Genomic DNA, 21,153 nt, shown 5'->3' with positions numbered 1-21,153 from the left:
ATGCTCTCTCATCTTCTCTCTCGCCAGCGAACAAGAAGCCCTAATCTCTGCTCTCTCATCTTTTCTTTCACAGCAGACATCACTCACTCTCACAATCTCATTCTCTGAGCCCTAATCTCTACTTTCTCGACTACGACCTCTCTCTCTCTCATCTTTTCTCTCGTCGGCAAGAAGCCACTTCTGTTGCTCAGTTCAGCTCCCCTGCTCTCTGCTGTCTGTGATTGCAAAATTCCTAAGTTGCTAATCATGTAAGTCCATCTCTGATCTCTCTCCTCAGTCTCTTATATATATATATATTCAATTAGTCATTGATTTGAGTTTGATTCAACTACATGCAATGAACCTTAATTGTTGTGAAATTAAGCCCAATACTTATATTTGGTTGAATGTTCTAATTCTATGAATTGTGATTATGATGTTGCTTGAAATTTGAATGCTTGTAGTATATGTGAATTGCCAGTCTGGCCAACCAAACAACCGACCGGCCCGACCTCAATCGACATAGTTGGTTACTCAACCATCAACCGACCCACAACAGTCGGGTCGGTTGTTGATTTTAGGAAATCAAACTCGGTTGGTCAAGGGAATCGGTTGTTTGGCCGATATGGGTCCGACTTAGGGCTGCTCATTGGTTTGGTATTTACCAAACCGACCGACTACCGATCGAAATTTTTGGTTTGGTAAATGGATTTTAACAAGCCGAAAATCGAAAATCCGAAACCAAAAAATTACCGAAAAAGTTGGTTTAGTTTTGGTAAAAACCGAAAAAAGTTGGTAAACAGACTGATTACCGAAAATTATGACCGAAAGCAACCGAATCGATTATTACCGAAATAAATACCGAAAAGTCCGAAACAATTACCGAAATTTAGTTATATATATGTAATATTATTACATTAATAATTTAATATGGTTAATTAGTATATGGTTATATATATTTATATGTATTATTATTACATTAATATGCTTAGTATATAGTTTATATAGTTTATAGTTTATAGTTTATATAGTATATAGTTTATAATATCATATAGTTTATATAACTTTACTAACTTTATATAGTATATAATTTATAACTCTATATAGTATATAGTATTAAGTATAAACTACTTATATAATAATATTTTAATATATAATTTTAGTTATACTTATACCCTATATAATAAAATTACTAATTAGTATATAGTTTAATTTAGACTTTTAGTTATAACGTATAGTTTTAGATACTTTACCTTATATATTATATTCTCTATAGTCTATACACTTTACCTTATATCCTAAACTTCAAAACTTAAAAGTTAAATACACTAAACTCTATTAAATATCCTATACACTATAATAGTATAATTAAAAGTTAAAACTTAAAACCCAATTAAGCATACAATTTTAATTTCTAAACAATAAACTCTATACACTAAGTCTATTATTATTTATTAATTACTCTATAATGTTATATATACCTAACATTGTTTATGTATATAATATATAGTTATATATAAAGTTATAAAGTTATAAACTAATTAGTACTTAGTAGTTACTATAGTTTGATAGTATATAGTTTATAATACTATAAGACTATGTAATTAATAGTATATAATATAGTATATAGTTTATAATACTATAAGACTATAATTTATATATTTGATAGTATATAGTTTATATAATTTATAGTATATAGTTTATAATACTATAAGACTATAATTTATATATTTGATAGTATATAGTTTATATAATTTATAGTATATAGTTTATAATACTATAAGACTATAGTTTATATATTTGATAGTATATAGTTTATATAATTTATAGTATATAGTTTATAATACTATAAGACTATAGTTTATATATTTGATAGTATATACTACATAGTTTATAATACTATAATTTATATATGTAACATATATAACATATAACATATAGTATTATAGTCTTATATTAGGGTTTAGTATTATGGTATTATAGTCTTATACTATAGTTTATATTAGAGTTTAGGATATTTTTAATTATTTATTTATATAGAAATGCATTACATAAATTAAAACAACTAAACGAAACCCCAAACAAAACCCTAATTGAAACCCCAAACAAAACCCCAATCGAAACCCCAATTGCCCAAACCCCAATTTTTTTTTTTCTTTCCCTTCTTTTTTTTCATTTTTTTTTCCTTTCTATTTTTTTGCGCCCACCCACCCTATCCCCCCCGGTGACTTTCTCTTCCTCACTTTCTCAGTTTTTCTTTTCATTTTTTTTCTTCTTCTCTCTCTTCCCTCTCCTTGCGCCGATCACCTTCTCCGACGAGAACTCTCTCGTCCAGCGGTTGATGGCGACGAGACCAGTCCCAAAAGCTTCCTCTCTCCCTCTTCTCTCTTCGCATGACCGTTGATTGCCCAGAATCTAGCTGAAAACCCAGAACCTGAACCTATAATCCGGCACTATCGCCGGCGTTGACTTCCCTTCCTGGCGGCGTCGAGGCTTCCCACCACCCAAGTCTTCTTCCTCTCAACATCCTGAGCACGATGGTGTACTCGGATTCTCCATCCGATCAACCACGGCGACGGATCGAAGCCAGAGATGTCGGCGGCTTCCTCTCTCTTTCTCTCTCTGCCTCTCTCAGACTCTCACTCTTCCATCTCTCATCTCTCTAACTCTCGATCTACCTCACGGTCGACCTCACCCAACTCAGTCGCCAATCTGTAACTGTAGGTAAATCTTGTTTTGATTAATGGTTTTTTTGTTGTGTACTTGTGTAGATTTAGAACTAATTGTGTACTGATTGTATACTGATTGTATTTTGTGTACTGATTGTGTATTGATTGTATTTTGTGATTAATACCGAAAATACCGAAAAATGCCAAAAATCGAAGGATCCGAAAATTACCGAATACCGAAAAAATCAATTCAGAAATCGGCATTAAAATTGAATTACCAAAATTTTCGGTAATCGAATCGGTAAGGCCATTTACAGATTCGATTCGACCGATGGGCAGCCCTAGTCCAACTCGACCCAACCCGACCCATTCCAAGCGCTAACATAAATTAGCAATTTCATTATTGAGTAAAAACGCTTCTTAAAAACTACAGAAGCACTTTCAAACAGACATGGTACCGCGATATGATCAAAACAGAAGCATATATTATATATATCAAACAAATAGATGGTATTATTTGGTGGGGGATCGTAGTTGGCAGTCACTGCATGGCATGAGTCCATATCAATTGAAAGCAACCCCAACCATGAAGTTAAAAGGGATAAACGAAGACTGAGATGTCAATTGTCAAAGAAAACAAAGCTAGGAGATGATTGCTGCAAATATGTCGGTTGCACATTAGCCTATCTAAGCAGCCACCGACACAGCGTTAAACCGTCGGTGCAGTAGTTGACAAACTTTTAGCCTTGGGCTCTGCCAGTCTGCCACTGCTCTCCAACCCAATTAATTTAAAACCTCTTAAAAAATGGAGAGCATTCCTCATCTTCTGCTAAGAAGGAACCAGAAACTGTCCACTGGAAAATCCAAATTTTTCTTTTAAGTGCACTCGGAGAGTTGGAGAAGTGTGCCGATTAAAATGAAAAACAAAAGGGTACAAAACTTCATGATTATTTTCATTTTTATTTGGGAAAGCTACTGAAACTAAAGTTTAACTTATGCTATATATTCACAGGTGAACAATCTATACTTTAATAAGAAAAATACAAACTCGGCAATATTAAGAATTGAAAATGTAGCTGTATGTCATGCGTTATGGGGCAAAGCATGGAACGAAACTCTCTCATTTGTATCAAAACCAAAATGGTACGTACAAAGCTTAATTTGGACAAAAAAGAAAAACATGGGACTAAACTTTGGACAAAAAAAAACATGGGACAAAGCATGCCTTATAATTTTCATCTGATATCTCCTTCTTGTAATAACTAATAATTCGATATGAGATTTAGGTCAACACGAGGTAAACAAAGGGCAAAAGGTAGAATGTAATTAAGGAGAAGTGCTAATAGCAATAATAGTCTTCTATTATTCTAACCCTCAATAGTAAAAATGGTATTGCCTGAATTATATAAAATGAAGCAATATAACAAGTTGTTCCACTTGCATAATAATGTTCTATTTCATAACACCATGATTGGCCTTGCTTGGCTAATGGTATTATTACATGCCCACTAAAAAGATTATGGTGGAATAAATTGTACCTAATGAGTAAATCTCAAAAAACAAAAACACAATATTAACCAACAAAGGGGACAATAACAACAATTTTATTATTTCCACTTTGTATACCCATGAATTTGATTGGTTTAAGACCACGGGCCTCATGGTACTGTCTGGACCAGCGATCACCTGATTTTTTGTTCCTTAGCTCTTCTTCCCCTCTTCACCACCTTCTTCCAAGTAAGCCTTCTTCCTCCTCTCGGCCGTAGCAAACAGACAAATCACAAGAAAACACGTGGCGTAAATCCCATGCACTTTCCAGTTGGTCTTGGGCGGCTGGTGCAACACAGCTCTGTGAAACACCGACATATAATAATGCAGCCCAACAGCGAAGCCCACGAAGGTCTGGGCCAGGCCCAGCATTCTCGACTCAAGCCCACAATCGGTGGAGAAAACCAGGACAAAGTACATCAAGAGCAGCAACAAGTAGAGCACGTAGCCGAGCGTTTGGAGCACCTGCAGGCAAACGTAGGTGGGCTGCGAAGTAGCGTAGAAAAACTTGAGGGGCTCGAGCCCGGTGACGAGAGCAGAGAGGCAGAGGATGGAGAAGTAGATGGCGAGATAGACTTGGATGAAGATGAGGAGCTTTTGGAGAGAGAAGTAGGCTTTGATGCGATTGAAGAGGAGAGAGACTAAGAGCAATGGGATTATCAGAAATGCGCAGGAGACTATGGAGGCAATGGTGGGTGCGTACTTGTTGCCCACAATGGGATTGAATCTCTTTGTGATTTGCTTGTTGGCTTTGGTCAGGTAGATTTTCGAAGTGGTTGAGATTCTCTCCAGGTCTGGAAGAAGTGTTTGCTGGAATTTTCCGGGTAAGTCGGTGAACTCTGAGACGAAATCGGTGTCGTCTTCTTCGTCAATCCAACTTGGTTGGATTGGTTTCTTGGTAATTTTTTGTTGGGTGTTGGGTTTTTTGTCTGTTTTGATCTGGGTTTTGGTTGTTTTTTCGGATTGGAGCTCTTTGAGGGTCTTCTTGTCAATTGGGTTTTGGGATTTGTTGGTGGTGGTGGTGGTGGTGGGTTTGGTTGTTTTGTTCTTGGGTGTGCTTAGCTTGGTTAGATCTGAGGTTTTTTTGGTGGAATTTGAAGTGGGTTTGGTGGAGTTTGAGGATTTTGATGTGGTCTTGATAGTAGTCTTGATAGTAGTGGGGGATGTTTTGGTAGAATTGGTGGATTTGAGAAGCTTGGTTTGGTTCTTGGAGGATAGGTTGGGTTTGATGAGTTTGGTCTGGTTTTTAGAGGAGGATAGACTAGTAGGCTTGATGAGCTTGGTTTGGTTTTTGGAGGATAGGGTGGTGGTGGTCTTGATCTTTTTAGGCTTGTAGTTGTTGTCTTCATCATCTTTTTCTAGTTCCAACATTTTCCTTGTACCAAGGAACTGTTGTGAGCTCTGAAGTTGTTGATGATGAGGCTCTGACTCTGAGGAGGAGGCACAAAGGAGAATAGAAGAAAAGATGAATAGAATAAGAGAAAGCACAAGTACCTTTCTGAGACTCAAGTACAGGAGTGGAGCCATTTGTGAAATATAGGTCTCAGGGCTCCAAGGATCTCGTTCAGCTTGGATTGGATTGGATCCAGAGTTTATATATACAAGTGAGAGAGAGAGAGAGAGAGAGATGGCAGGGATTTATATATAGGCTTGTATGTATTAATGTATGTGCATAGAGAAGTGAAAACAATGGAGTAGGGAAGACTTTTAATGCGAAAGGAGCTACAGATGATATCAGTCACATGGTGCAAGTAGGCAGTGTGAGTGAAGAGAGCTTGCTACCTACGCGGTTTCACTGGGTCCCTTCTGGTACTTCTGCCTCACTGCCTGTTTTACTCTCAGCAATTATAAATTAATTAAGCTGCCATTAATTCTTTGCTTAGTCGACATTGTATTTTAGTACAAAAGATGCCTCAAATTGTGGCATTAATAAATTCTGTGTAGACATTGACATTAAAGGTCAATAATCCCAATTAAAATGATCCATTTTTGTCAATATTGGATTTGGCCCTTAGAGAGATGACAAAGGTTATCGAAATGCACATCCTAATTTTCAGTATTTGGTTTTTCCTTACTGTAGAGTGTTAAACTAATCACAAGGTTGTGTTTAGGTGTGGAGATAGAATGACAATGCAATTAAAAAATCAAGTGAGAAATTGACTCATTGTTTGGTTGAAAATTGTAACTAAAAATGGATTTCATTCCACTTCTTGGTTAATCATAAGGATCAAAGCTTGGAGCTTGAAAGTTGTTAATGTAGGTCTGAGCTCGAGTTCAAGGTCCAAGAGTTAGGGTTCGGGATTTGACATCTAACTCGGGTCAAAATATGACGTATTATCGGGTCCAAGGATTGACAAGTTTGGAACACAAAGTCTAGTGATCAAGGTTCATGACTTAAAATCCAAGGTTCAAAGTTTAAGGTTTAACTTGGGATTTTACGAAAATGCTCTCAAAAACTAGGGTGTACGCCTTGTTAATGTCATGTGAGAACACGCATGGGTTTTTAGTTTACACTTAAGTAAATAACACTTCAAATGATAGTCAAATGCGATCAAACTAATAGAGGGCATAAATTGAAAAATGTATCTAACTTTAGAGTATATATTGTGGAGTATTCAAGATTATAATGCAAAATAAAAATGGCCCAAACTGGAAAAAATTAATAATGCATGTCATATGATAATGCAAAACAAAATCATTTTGTTTATTGATAAAAAATTAACAAAATGATTTGGGTTAATTTTGTTTATTGATAAAAATGTTACCCTAAATCAGTTACTCTAAATCAATAAAAAATTAACCCTAAATCATTTTGTTTATTGAACTTAAAAAATTATCCATTATGATATGGAAAAATCAATGCTAGCTAGCTTTTGACTTGAATTAATTATCTGGTCTTCTAAGTCCTGAAGGACCTGAACCGCTAATAAAAAAGTGCCATGTTGGTCAGTTTGGGCCATTAATTTGACTCGGTATTCCCCTCCAACTCTTGATGGTCGTCAGATCCATGATCCGGGAAGCATGGTGTGGTGTGGTGAGAGACCAATAGTTGAAATAGTTGACTTGTATGCTCTACTGGCAAGAAGGTCTCTTCTTCTTCATTAACTCTTTGCCTTAATGCTTTGGTTTCCCATCTATGATTCTATGACTGGGAAGGAGACTGGCCCACTGGGACCAACTATATAACACTGTCTGGTAGGCCCATGACACGTGTGTCCCTGCATGAGGCCACGTTGTTGATCACTTGGAGCCATGGGATCCAGATGTGAGGATCCTAAGTAATGGGTCCCACTTGTGTGTTGCCTAACCTACAATAATAACATGAGTCTATTTTTTTTGTAATGGTCCGTAAAAATGAATCCATGGTCCTCCAAGTTCTAGTTTCTTTGATCTCATGATGAATTGCAGATTTCTTTAGTGGGACATTGAATAATGAATAATGCATAATTGAATATTCTGATTGATGCAACCAGTAAGTCACTGACTCTATGGAGTGGTTTAATTACCCTACAATTATTTGTGTGCCTGTGGAAGGGACCAATAGTTAATAAGGAACTGAAGGGACCCAGAAAATAAGGGCAATCAAATTGCCACTCAAATTTGTTTTTTTTTTTTTGGGGTCTTTTACTTCGTCAAATCATCTTGTGATTCCGAGCCAGTCTTTAGATGAGCACATCAATCATTGCAAATGTGAACTTTGTATTAATGTACCTTCAAGTCAGAAACTTCATTTCATACTGTTTTAAGCTGCCATTTTTAACCAATTTTTGTACACTCGAGGCTTCTATTCTTATGATGAAAGTTTTCTTTTATAGGGGAATGTTAGTTGCCTTATTTTAATCGAGTGCGTCTAATTTCTAATGTTTGGTATTGTGAATCATACAAATTTGTATCACATTGAAAAATTAACCGCTCAATACTAAAATACAAGTAAATATATATCTTCTTAAGTTATACCAAGATCAACATCAAACAAGAAAAAGTTATATTGAAAATTTTAATAAAATTACACCTTTATAGACTAGTTAAGTTAAGAACAATATTAGTATAAAGCGAAGAATTGAGCTATGTGGGCATTCTTACAAGTGGTATCAAAACTAATAATTGCAGGAATTGGAAATGAAGGTGGAACATACAGACCCCATATGCTGAGAGCCAAGGCAAACTTGGCAACTGAACTGTTAACCCTTTGGATGGTCAAAACTTGATATTATTTGGAAATCAGAAATTGTTATACATAATGTTAAACATTAAAAATATTAAATTGGATATTTCTCCACCCTTAGTTCTACAAGATGATTAAGTCAGAGAAAATATTGTACAAGGTAGAATTGAATAGAGTGAACTCCAACATGCAAATAACCTTTAAAAGGAGAAAATTTATGTGGTAAAGCCACTGATTCAATTCTAATGGGAAATATATCTTAATAGAAGAAAAGTGAATATTGTCAACATTTAAGGGTCAACAGTCTGATACATTTAACTCTAATAAGAAAATATATCTTAATAGGAGAAAAGTGAACTATGTCAACATTCAAAGGTTAAAAGTGTGTGTATCAAATACATTGTCAATATAGTAAAATTTTCCTTAAAAAGATAATGGGAGTTATAAATTAGCTACAATTTTATGGCAAGTTATGATAGATAGAGATGACACTTCAATTCATGATTGATTGATGCAAGGCATTCAATCCTCAGTGATTCCTCAATACCTCTTGCTAATTGAGGTGTTAAATTCATATATTTTGACCATTTTGGGTCGCATTTCTTGTTTCATTGTATTGTATGTACACTTTTCCAAGGTTCCAAGATGCGCGCCTAACCCTTCTTGACAATGATAAATTCAGTCCAACAGCATATGTATGATGTATATGTTAGCGCCTAACCCTGTTGACTAATAACAGGAAACATTCCACTCCTAAACCATATCCAAATGCTATAATTAAGCCTATAAGTCTATAACCACCATGCGTTTAGTTGACCAGCTTGTGAAAGGAAATTTATTTTATATACACCAACCTCTTAGCACAAGTGGGAGCTTCAATGTTTCAATGGTTTGATAACAAAAAAAATAGCATACTTAGCAAATTATATGTACATTTTAGGTAAGGTTCTTTGGGGTTGGAAACAATTGAGTATATTTCACAAGAGCGTAGGTTCTATGTCGAATCTTTATGTTCCCTTGATCTAAAATTTATTTATATAGATTCAAGTCACAATTTGGACCAATTCATCAGCCAGCCAGCCTAAAATTAATGTACTATTGACAAGTCTTTGTCAATGGGAATTTTAATGATTTCTTAATTTGCGTTTTTGGAATCAATCACTCATAGTTACACTTAACCTACCTTGAATACTTTGATTTAGAGAAAAAAATAAAATAAAATAAAAAACCCTAACCGTATAGTATACTCCCACGGAGTGAAGAATATATCAAGATGGAGAAGTCAACCATTCTGTTTGTGCTTCTACCTCTTTGTTCCACCATTTGAAGCCCTCAAGCCCATGAGTCATGACAACTCTAATTATTCCCAAGGACTCTACATCAAGCTCATCAAACTTCCCAGTAGATGCTTTTGAGGGAACATTTCTTGAATGCACATGTGAACGGGTTGAAAGGTCATGTAAAGCAACTAGTAAAGGAAAACATTAATAAAACAAAAGAGTATGAAGGCCTCTACTTTCTTTCATCTTTTTTTAAAAAGCCATAGACATGGATCAAAATATGGCCCTCTTTTCATGTGCTAAAGTGGGTCATATGCATATCCTTGTGAAAACATTTGGCCTAAAAAACAAAAAAAAAAAAAGCAAGGATATGAAAGCTCCAAAACTCCAGGCTAAAATTGTAGAAAACAAAAATAACATTGGGGTGAGAGAGGCTCGAACTCTCGACCTCAGGATCACTCAGAAGCTATGAGACCTACGCGCTAGCCAACTGCGCCACCACCCCGATTGTTGTTACTGCTTTTCTTTAATATTCTTTTTACCATTTGGCGAAGTTTGAAATCCTACAAGAAAATCTGGAGTTGGTTCCATGTTGAACTGTTTTAGCCTGTAACGCTGGAGCCTGGTGACTATAAATTGTGGTCTACAATGCTTTATGGAATGGAGACTAAAATAAATAAACTGCATACATTTCTGAAAATTCATCAAGTAATTCAAAGAGATTTATGATTATTACAAGAAATCAAGAATGAATATCTGTTATTGACAAGAATCAATGTGTAACCATTTTACATAACTTTTCTTAAATCGTGTAACGTCATACCAATCTACCCAGTCTCAAAAATAAAATCATTGAGCGTGACTAACAAAATGTGGTATGACACAAACATTTACTTTTTTCTGGTTGTTAACTTGAAATGAAGCATTTTCGTATTTAAGTTTGTTTACATTAAAGCAAATAAACAAAACTCAGATTCTGCTTGGCAGGTCCTCTATTCTCTCATATTTGAGAATGTTAGCTGATGGGAGAGCAGAGACTTCTCATCATTATCAACCAAGTCAAGGCTCTCTTCCACTCCAAATTCCATGTCAATTTCGCTTTTTTCATTTCCATTCAGCATTTTTGATTCCGAAACATGAACTTCAGAGTATTCGTCTCTTGAAGAAGAACAATCAGTTTCCAGCTGTTCCATTTCTGACTCTATTAAAGCATGCATTCTTGCCCGCTGCCTGTCTCGAGGGTATGTGCAGTAAAGGAAGGAGTAGATTAAGCAGCAGATTGCCATTGGAACACCAATTGCTGTGTAGAGTGCCTTGGCAAGTGATGCAGCATTCTCTCTATCTGTTTCAATCTCTACAGTGTCTGATGATCCTTTAGGAATTGGCTTATAACCGAAAACGTGCTGAACCAAAATCCCAACTATTGGGGGAGCAAATGATGATAGGATGGATTCGAAAGATCGGTCCAGAGCATAGATGCTCGTACGAGACTTCTCAGGGACTATCTCTGCAAATATTGGACTGTGACCCAGCTTACATATCGACGAAATCCAATAAAGTAGACATATATGAGATTTGTTACCATCGATTTAGTTTTAAATTGCACCAGCATCACATGAAAACATGAATGTGCAGCATTTGAATTAAACTGTTGTCATATGATTTGTGAACCAAACTCAAGCTGGGAAAGGAATCAACCTTTTACCAAACATAACTTGTTGGTTCATACCCAAAAAAAAAAACTTCCTTGCCCATGAAAAAAGCTACAGTGAAGGGTGAGGTTTTACTTGACAGATCATGTCTACATTTGTTTGTCAATGCTAGGGTGCCTATTTCTGGTGAATTTTGTTATGTGTTGCAAAAAGTGAAAGAAGAAATATTTAGTTTTGGACTAGATTTGGTAGCTCTTTATCTATTCCAACCTATGAGACAAGAGAATGTATCTATGGAACTAATCAAACTAGCATAAGGACCAAATTCAGACAGAATAAATGAGTTGAGAAGATTCAAATTTATGATTCGAATGGAACTTATAGCTGCCAAAATATCAAGAAATCAAGAGAGTGTCTGCAATTTTGATCTTTACATGAGGGCCTCCCCAATCTAATTAAAAATAAAAATAAAAATAAAAAAAACCTGTGCAAGTGTTCATATGAGCAAGACTAAAAGTTGTATAGTGTGAACAAGGGCAAATATGAACCAATTGGTCAGTAAGAGTCTACGACAGTAGTATGGAACTTCCATTAACAATTCCTAGAGAGAGCAACCTAATCTAATAATCAATTCAGTTGTACTAAGAAATAATTGATATTTGCAGATTAAGATTGTCTAGCATGTGTCATGTGCATAATTATGCAGTAATAATCCACAATACATTTCATTTGGTCTTCCTCTTCTTCCCCACCTCACCGGAAAGCAGGAGACTTTTTTATTTTAGAAATAAACACTAAACCCTAAACTCTAAACCATAAACCCTAAAGAAAAGTAAAAAAAGATAGAATGGATCAAGGATACGTACTTGTTTGTTGCTGGGCCGTTCCAGGAAATGAAGCATCCCATGGTGAACAAGACCAGCCCATGCATGAATGCTGTGGATGGGTCATCAGGCAAAACCAGCAGCAAAACAGCTGCTAAAGGAATGGCTGCACCTGAGCTTATCTGTGAAAGAACTATCCTACCAGCATTGGGAAAGCGTTTTGAGAGGACATCCCCCATTTTTCCTCCGAAGAGACCTCCAAGAGAACAAGCAATTATAAATATGGTCCAAAGGAATGCGGTTTCTTTGTGGGTGAAGCCGATGAGTTCTAACCACATAGGAGCAAATGACAAAGCTGACCAGGGGAATGATCCAGAGACACCCTGAGCAATGAGTATTTGAAAAGATGGGATTCTAATAACTGCCTTTGCTTCTTTAATCAGGTCTTTCACTTCTGTTGAAAAGGGCTTATGTGAAATTTGCTCTTTAGCTCTACCTTCAGTTTCTAAGTAGCGTGGATCATTAGCAAAGAGGTAAACCAATATACCGACTATGACACTTACTAGTGCAACCAAATGGAATGCAATTCTCCAACCAGGTATACCCATTAATGAAGTGGAGGCTAAAAGTACAGAAAAAAGACCGCCAATTATGGAGCCAAGGTTGCCTGTTAGTTGTAACCATCCAAATGCTGTACCACGGTTACTATCATCAGTTGAATCAGCAACAAGAGACTGTATGGCAGGAGTGACTATGGCAAGTCCAATCCCATTTAAACCTCTTGAAACAGCCACCTAATTAACCAAATCAGACAACTAAGTGTTGATTATAATCTGGCAAGTCAAGTTCAAAAAACAGATTCTGCTGTCAGCAATTTTAAGCTCAAAAAATGCAATATTCAGGAAGAATTTGCTACCTGCAATTTTCAGTTACACTTTATAAGTTCATTTTACAATGTTTTAGAGCTTATCTATTTTAACTAGTTTAGGCTCCCAGCTCAAAAGCTATGAGCTTCATGTTAACCAAGGCACCAATCTCTTCCCCCCGATCCCCGACAAGCACAGGATCTTGATCTAGCTTCATACTTATGAAACAGTTATTTCACTCGAAAACGATGAATGTGCTGCAATGACATGTAAGTGGTATCAATATGCAGCATGGACAATGGCAATCATTAATGAGCAAAAAGTTAAAACGAGAGAGAGAGACATTGCTAGGTTCTCTAGCACTATCATTATGCTTACTACTTTAGCAGAACTGCAGTTTGTGACTTTAGATTTTTGGTGTAGACTAAGGATAGAACAGAAGAGAAAAGAAGCAAAATTTATGATAACTTCAACTTTAATCTTGAATTCTTGGGTCAATTACAAAGGGTGAGTTACTTATATAAACAATCTAGAATAAAATCCAAGACAGTGAAACCAGAATGTTAATTTTAATAATTAAAAATTAAATTAAAAAACTTAATTTAAGAAAACTAGATCTCGAATTTGGATATGTTAAAGTAGAAGCATCTTTCAAACTTGGAACTCCAATCCACTTTTCTTCTAAATGTGGGAGCAGCAACATTAGCAATAACGTTTCTTACGAACAAAGCAACATCAGCACCGTAAACCTAAGCACATGATTCGAACTCATCTGTATGACCCATTTAAGCAAAAACTCAAGTAAAACACCAACAGCTTCTCAAGTTCCTAATAAAACAACCCAATTCAATGAACCCAATTCATGGGCTGTTGTATAGGAGCACCCTCTCCAAAAAGAAAGCCTCAAAGATGACAAACAACAATTCCATGCCATTAAAAATTAAAACAAAAAAAACTGAGGGAGAAAGAGAGAGACCTGTAAGAAGGTGGAGGAAAAGCCAACGAGGAAGGTGGCAGCAGCCCAGAGAAAGGCACCAAGAGCAATGACATGGGCTCGGTTGTGACGCATGGCGAGGTAAGCCGCAAGTGGGTAGCAGGAGGACTGCACTATGGATCGGAACAGAGTAAGCGAGCCCAACCCAGTTGGGTCGGTGTGTAGAGCCGCCCCAACCTCTTTGTACACCCCTGGCAACAACGACTCATCAGCTCTCTCCATAATACTTGCTAGATTCACCAACACCAATGTCACAGTCTCTGATTTCATTTTCTTACTGCTCTGTTTGAACTGAAAACAGAGGACTCTGCCCAGAAAGAGGAGGATGAGGAGGAGCACAAATCAGAGTTTTCACTTTTCACTGTTTGGGAGAGAGAAAGGGGAGGAGGCTTTGGTTGACTTGGGTGGAGAGACAACGTATGTTAAGGGGAAGAGACTGAAGGGGTATTTTTGGACATGGGATAGGTTGAATATGGGACCCAGCATGCAAGATTTTGAGGAGCTGGACACGTGGAGGGCTGGGGTTGATTTGGTTAGGTGATGGTGGTAGAGATTGATAGCAATCAACAGGCTAAAAAAGGGTTTTGATTATTGTTTGTCTTTAATGTGTTTTATCAAGTATTAATTACTAATTAGTGAGATTGCTTGTTGTGGAAGGAAAGGAGAAAGATCAGTGATAGGCGTTACAATTTAGAGGATATTGCAATTTGCAAGAAGTTCGGGATTTGCTGAGAGATCACAGCTCTGAGACTCCGACATAACTTAATGGTTAATACAGACAACTTCTAATTTTAAGGAATCAAAATAGAGAAATAATAAATAATAAATCAATAATAGATTGAAGATAAAAAAGGAATGTAAGCTGAAACTTGAAAGCAAGCAAGCCTCTTTTTCAGCCTTTCTAAAGGGAATTGGCACTTGGCAGCTTGGAAATTGGGAATTTTGTCCATTATAACAACAATATCGCTCCTAGAAAACATTACATCCCCAACTAATGCGAGTAAGTGTCAAAAATCCTTTAGCTAGGCAAAATGCAGATGACCTACATTAAGTGTCCAATTGCTTTCTTGTTTAGATTGAACTGTGATGGGACCTGGCATCAACAAATGGAAAGAAAAGGAAGATGCAAGAGAAAACAAAGATGAAAACGCTTCTTTAATTAATTCATTGATGCCTAGGGTTTTACAAAGCAACAGTATTTAAAAATGATTCAAACATAGAGAAATGATCAAGAAACTACACGTGTCAGGTGTGGTAACATCCTGGTTTAGGAAAAAACATGAAATTAAAGGAAAGAACTAAACTAGCTAACGGTAACAATTCCAGGTGGATAAACCAAAGGATCCTAATACCAAAAGGAATATAACAACACATATGGTCCCAACAAACTGTTTGGGTAGAGGAAGCTCCTAGTTGGCTTTTTATGCCCTTGAGGGCGATGTACAAGTTTTTCATTGAGTAATACATTAGTCAATTATTAAAAAAAAAAAAAAAAAAAAAAAAACAGTGTCCCATTGCTTTAGATGGCCAGTAGTTTTCCTTGAGGTGAGTGAAAATTCAAACGATTCAATAATAATTGTAATTTTATATTCATAGAGTGCAAAGCACATAATATATACAAGAGAATGTCACTAAATAAAGAAAGAAAGAATAACTAAAGGAACAAATGTTTTTGTCCATTTGAATTAAGCAACAGACCAGCAGCTGACTTAGTGTAATGTTCTTTGATTATATATCCATGACAAGTCTTAATGAGCACCTACCTAAACAAAAAATGAACAACACTATTTAAAACAAATGAATCAAATGGATGCTAGAAATTACATTATAATTTCATAAATGCAGTTTCCATCTCAATTAAGCACTAGCGAGAATGGAATTCAGTTATTAACGAAGCCTCATTTTCTGGTGCTTTGATAGAGTTGCTCCTAGATTGACCCGACCAGGTCACCTCTGAATTATTTTCCCATCCCAAAGACATTTCGGATCCAATGCTACTATGCATAAAAAATGCTGGCTGTGAAGGTACTGGGAGAGTGAGAGAGTAGCTATTTAGCATGAGAACAACTGAAGCCATGGTTGGCCTATCTGCTATATTTTCTTGCACACATAATAATCCAATGTGGATGCATCTCATTATTTCAGTTCTTGAACCAGTCCTCAATGTTGGATCTATTAGACTAGAAGCTGTCCCTTCCCTCCAACTTTTCCATGCCTGCAATGGTTTTTGAATTTGCAGAAACAGAATTAGAGACAACTTTCTTTTCTTTGTTTGCATTCAATTAAGTAATACACCATATATATATATATATTTAATTTTGCTTACATAGCTTAGAAGATCCTCCACACTCTCTCCAAGATGGAAACAACTATTTTTTTGTCCACTTACTATCTCCAAAATTAACACACCAAAACTATAGACATCGGACTTCACAGAAAATTGTCCATGCATTGCATATTCTGGAGCCATATATCCGCTACATATCAATGAGAAGAATGTCAACTTTCACTAACATGAATGGAGATTTTGGAAATATATTATTGATAAAACATAAAATGATTATAATATATATAAGCCTTGTAGCCACGTCAAGTACTTACTAGGTCCCCACAATTCGACTGGTATTTCCTTGTGTTTGATCAGGCACGAACAACCTTGCCATGCCAAAATCTGAAATTTTGGGGTTTATTTCTGCATCTATCAAGATGTTGCTAGCTTTGAGATCACGATGAATAATTCTAAGGCGAGAATCTTCATGGAGATAAATGAGTCCTCGAGCAATGCCAACTATGATTTTGTAGCGTCTATCCCAATCCAACTTTGTGCGCTTAATTGGGTCTACATATTAATTCATACAAAAACAAGACTATGTTATATATAATATTTATTGCATGATAAATTTTCAGTTAAAAAAAAGTGCAAAATCCTAACCATACCAAAAATGATGTGATCGAGACTTGCATTAGGGACAAACTCATAGACAAGAAGCTTTTCATTTCCTTCCAAACAGAAACCCAAGAGCCTAACCAAATTCCGATGTTGAAGTTTGGCTACTAATAAGACTTCATTTTTAAACTCTAAATCTCCTTGTCCAGAATTCATAGAGAGTCTCTTCACAGCCACATCTTCTCCATTAAAAAGTCTACCCTGAAAAAAAAATCAAAACAAAATAGACAAAATAAATAACATGATAAGTCGCATTAAAGGAATATGAAACTTAGCTTATCGTAAATTTGGCAGATAATCAATTTTGTTGCTCATGTTCGATCATATATGCATCATTACCCTATAAACAGAACCAAATCCGCCCTGTCCAAGTTTATTTGCTTCAGAAAAGTCATCTGTGGCAATTCTAATGGTGCCAAATTCGAATTGCAAGGATTCTACAGCTCCAATTTCATCTGCATCTTGGCCTGAGGAACAAGTAATAACAAAATAAAACTAGCAATATACATTAATATGTATACATCAATATTAACAGCAATAGCTAGCTAGGCTTCCCCAAATCGAATATACATTAATATTCACAGGGATCGAGTTCATAATTTTGTTTCAGTACCTGGAGTTAGCTTACTCTGATCAAATCTTTTCTGTGTCTTCCTTACTTTTAACCAAATGCAAAGGGATACAATTAGTACCAGAGAAACAGCAATTGGCACAACAATAATGATGACAGTCCGAGATCTGTTGGTTCTCTTCTTTCCTGCAAAAATTAGAAATCTTCTCCGATGAAAGCATGTCTGGCTATATATTATGATAGACGATTACCAAATCGGAAAGAATGGACCAATAATATATATCAAACAATTTAATCATCTATATTATATAGTGGCGGGGTAAGAAAGAAATGATGAGTTGTAATAATAATTAAAAGTTTGATAATAATAATATCATATGTGTACCTCCTGAAACTGGGGTATCAGTTGATGGTACTGGTGGTGGTGGCGGCGGCGAAGGCAGTGGTGCAACATTTTGAAGGTCATAGAAGCGAAGAACCTCAAACCTAACAGTGCAGCTGGGGTTGACAACTCTGCCACCAATCTTCCCACCACAACACTGTGGAATATCCCCAAAAGCACCCACCAAGCAATCACTGCACAATTGCTCCGACAAATCTGGCGTGCACTGAGCAAGCCCATATATTTTTTGGAAATTCGGATCCGTCACATCTCCTACTGCAAACTTACGAAGAGAACCGCCTGCTGCAGCTTCGCCGCTCAATTTCTCCATCAAGTTCTTAAGCTCTTGGAAGAACCCGTCTGCCTCGGAGGCCGACACGTTTTGTAGGTTGCTGAAATAGAATAAAGGCGAGCCCTCCATGTTGCCGTAGAGGGAGCGGTTTGAGTAGCGGAGCATGCAACTGTCATAAAAGCCGAGGGCTTCTTTTTGGTTGGGGCAAAGCCGGAGGAGCTCTTCTGTGGAGTTGTTGAGGCAGCTCAGGCAAGCATCTGCCGTCAGGTCTCCGCGGCAAAGAGCTGTCGCGTAGACTTGGTCGGCAGAGGTTTCGCCGTAGGAGGCGTTGTAAAAGCCATAGGGGTTCGCGTTGTTAAAAAGGTGGGAGGAGAGGAGGGTTTTGAGGTTTGTGTGGTAGGTGCTATTGGTGGTGTAGTTACCTTTGTCGTTAAAGCACCTGTCTCCTACAAAAGGTTGCTGAGCAAGGGCTTGATGATGATCATCAGTGGTGATCATGAGTAATATAATTGGAAAAATTAGGAAAATTAATCCGGAGGAAACCAATATTGCCATTGTGAATGTGAATATTCATGTGTTGCATGCCCAATATTGTGGTTGGGAACATCTCATTTTATGCAATCTAAGCGTGTGACGAAACCTAGCTAGTCAGCGCACAACATATATGGATTTCATATAATATTGGTGGGTGGCTGAATTGGTCTATATCATCATTGTATATACACATATTTCTTAGAGACGCGTGAGCTAGCTTAAATTTATCGCTCAACCACTCAACCCCCAAAGATCATTCCATATTTTTCCACGACAATGCTTCGCTCCTTATCTGTAAGGTACGTATGAGCCAAATATCTTTCCATTATTTATACACTAATGCTGGAGGTAACACCTTGTATTTTAATTTATTGATGTCAACTGATGTAGCAAATGACATATTAATTTCTTACTTATTTTAAATAAATGAGCTTTAAAATAAACTCATATATAAAAAAATGACAAACTCTCACATTAATCATTCTTATATCCTATATATATATATATATTATAGGAAAAAACTTACCTATAATAGGGGTAGAAGTTAATTTGACATCCCATGAAAAATGTTTTATCTTAAAATTGGAGAAAGTTTTATGTGATGAAGTATAAAAGCATATATATCATCATGTTATTGAATTGAAATACTAAATTAGTCATATTCATGTTACATGTAAGTATCTCTCTATATTACATATGCATGAACATTCAACACAAGATTTGTGCACCCTTTGTTCATCTATACTAAAATAAAATTTTAATTGTTCAAGGAAATAATTTTCAATAACTATATGTGTATATATTAAATCGTGCAATATCATTTTCAGACCAGAAAAAAAAAATATACAATATAATTTTATATTTTTCTCCTGCAAAAATGGTTTGTTCTAACCTGTTTAAGTCACGAAGGAAGCACAATATGAGTATAAATACACCCAACATACTGTTCGGGTCTAGATTTTAAATATTTAGATTGACATCAGTATATCTCTTGGCCCAAAAAACAAAAAGATGGATATCAGTATATCACTTACCAGCACAATATAATTATTAAATACCTCAACACCAATACGGCACGAAGCACAAACCAAAACGTACCGGCAGGGCACAATCACTTTCGCACCTCAAGGTGGAATGTGTCAAATAATATATTAAACTCAGTTCTTGTCAAATCCAAGACATTAATGGAATCATTTTTGCTCATAAGCATTATCATCGTGATAGATATGTGATATGTGTTACATCATGATAGATATATGATATATGTCACATCATAATAAATAGATAATACGTATTATATGACCACTTTTTTGTTATATGTATTACTTATCTATTATAATAGTAATGTTCACCACTATTTTTTTGTGGTAAACAAAAATAGACTTAGACATTAATTAATAGATTAAGTTCATGAGCCACACCATTTTACATATTATTTTTACACTCCTTCAATAGGGACGATAATACTACTGACACGATATTACAGTCGACATTTGTTGCAGCCAATTAGAGTTAACACAGTGCTTGCACGATGATTGAAAATCGACGTTTGTTGAAATTTTGTGTGCCAACATCATACCAACACCGTGTCATCTCTCTGCCGAAGAGATGTAAAAATGGTATGTAAAATTGTGTAGCTAAACTGTCCCTTAATTAATTAATTACCTTAGAAATTAGAAGAAGTAATTACATTAATTAAATTTAAAAGGCTCCTTTGACCAGCGAGGTTGTATACTGTTTGAATCAAAACGTTGATTGAGACAGGACTGCTGTTTACTTTGATTTTTGAGGACTAATTGAATGGTTAAAATAAATTAAACCATTGATTGAAAGGGCCGGGGAGTGGTTGAGGAGGACTATGCAATAATTTTATCAAAGAATCCATTTGCATGTGCGTTAATAACGCGTAATCTTGGTCAGATTAAGGAAAGGAATCTTCTAATTAAAATGCAATTAAAGAGAAAAAGGAAAAGTGATATATAGCCTAGTTCAATTTTCCAATAGAGCAATTGTTAGATGCATGACCACATGACCAGAAAACAAGAAAAGTCTAGTGCTTTATTCTTAGGTGTAATATAAAGCATTAAGAGGAATTAAGTTGATGAAATTTTGGGAAATCTAAGTTGATAACTTGATACAGTCAATATATCAACACGTATGGGTCAATCACGTAATCCTTTGTATACCAGACTTTGAAGACTTGTTCAATCTTTGAAATGAAATAAAGCAAGTCCGGATTGGAACTAATATGAGTACTGGGGCAGTTAATAGCCGATGTATTACTGTAATAATCTAGTTCATGACTTAATGGTCTCACAGTTGATACTTAACAGTTTATGTAGTACTTTCTTTTCGGCCATGTGTCGGCTATGAAGAAGCACCTCGATTTGAGCTCTTCTGACAAGGATTTTTCTTCATACCATCATCTGAATCTTGAAAACATAACTTAT

The 21,153-nt window shown here is 36.0% G+C and overlaps 3 protein-coding genes and 1 non-coding gene across 6 annotated transcripts; all 4 read right to left on the bottom strand.

Moving 5' to 3' along the window:
* Window positions 1–3,840: 3,840 nt before the first annotated feature.
* LOC147284022 (cell wall integrity/stress response component-like protein) lies at window positions 3,841–6,100 on the bottom strand. The gene has a single exon (XM_086244177.1). It carries the CDS (start codon window positions 5,721–5,723, stop codon window positions 4,350–4,352), a length of 1,374 nt encoding a protein of 457 aa, XP_086100303.1. The 5' UTR covers window positions 5,724–6,100; the 3' UTR covers window positions 3,841–4,349.
* A 3,961-nt stretch (window positions 6,101–10,061) lies between these two features.
* Window positions 10,062–10,146, bottom strand: TRNAM-CAU (transfer RNA methionine (anticodon CAU)). Its single transcript is given in 2 exon segments — window positions 10,062–10,097; window positions 10,109–10,146. It is a non-coding gene; the product is annotated as a tRNA-Met (tRNA).
* Window positions 10,147–10,376: 230 nt separating this feature from the next.
* Window positions 10,377–14,339, bottom strand: LOC147284020 (uncharacterized). Its single transcript, XM_086244391.1, has 3 exons — window positions 13,960–14,339; window positions 12,160–12,911; window positions 10,377–11,162 (listed from the first exon to the last, which is right to left on the bottom strand). Exons 1-3 carry the CDS (start codon window positions 14,245–14,247, stop codon window positions 10,634–10,636), a joined length of 1,569 nt encoding a protein of 522 aa, XP_086100517.1. The 5' UTR covers window positions 14,248–14,339; the 3' UTR covers window positions 10,377–10,633.
* Window positions 14,340–15,758: 1,419 nt separating this feature from the next.
* On the bottom strand, window positions 15,759–18,724 carry LOC147284019 (cysteine-rich receptor-like protein kinase 29). 3 transcript variants are annotated; one of them, XM_086245384.1, is made up of 7 exons: window positions 17,881–18,724; window positions 17,538–17,681; window positions 17,264–17,391; window positions 16,915–17,125; window positions 16,579–16,816; window positions 16,304–16,454; window positions 15,759–16,192 (listed from the first exon to the last, which is right to left on the bottom strand). In XM_086245384.1, exons 1-7 carry the CDS (start codon window positions 18,722–18,724, stop codon window positions 15,842–15,844), a joined length of 2,067 nt encoding a protein of 688 aa, XP_086101510.1. In that variant the 3' UTR covers window positions 15,759–15,841. The 3 variants fall into 3 exon arrangements, with proteins under 3 accessions (XP_086101510.1, XP_086101512.1, XP_086101513.1); XM_086245386.1 differs by having other exon boundaries at window positions 17,264–17,385; window positions 17,553–17,681; window positions 17,881–18,682; XM_086245387.1 differs by having other exon boundaries at window positions 17,538–17,676; window positions 17,891–18,670.
* Between the last annotated feature and the right edge of the window lie 2,429 nt (window positions 18,725–21,153).

This window comes from Dryas octopetala, chromosome 5 (genome assembly GCF_963921425.1).
Source record: "Dryas octopetala chromosome 5, drDryOcto1.1, whole genome shotgun sequence".
NCBI classification, from domain to species: domain Eukaryota; kingdom Viridiplantae; phylum Streptophyta; class Magnoliopsida; order Rosales; family Rosaceae; genus Dryas; species Dryas octopetala.
Note: the sequence above shows the minus strand (reverse complement) of the source record. Positions and strands in the feature narration are given on the sequence as shown.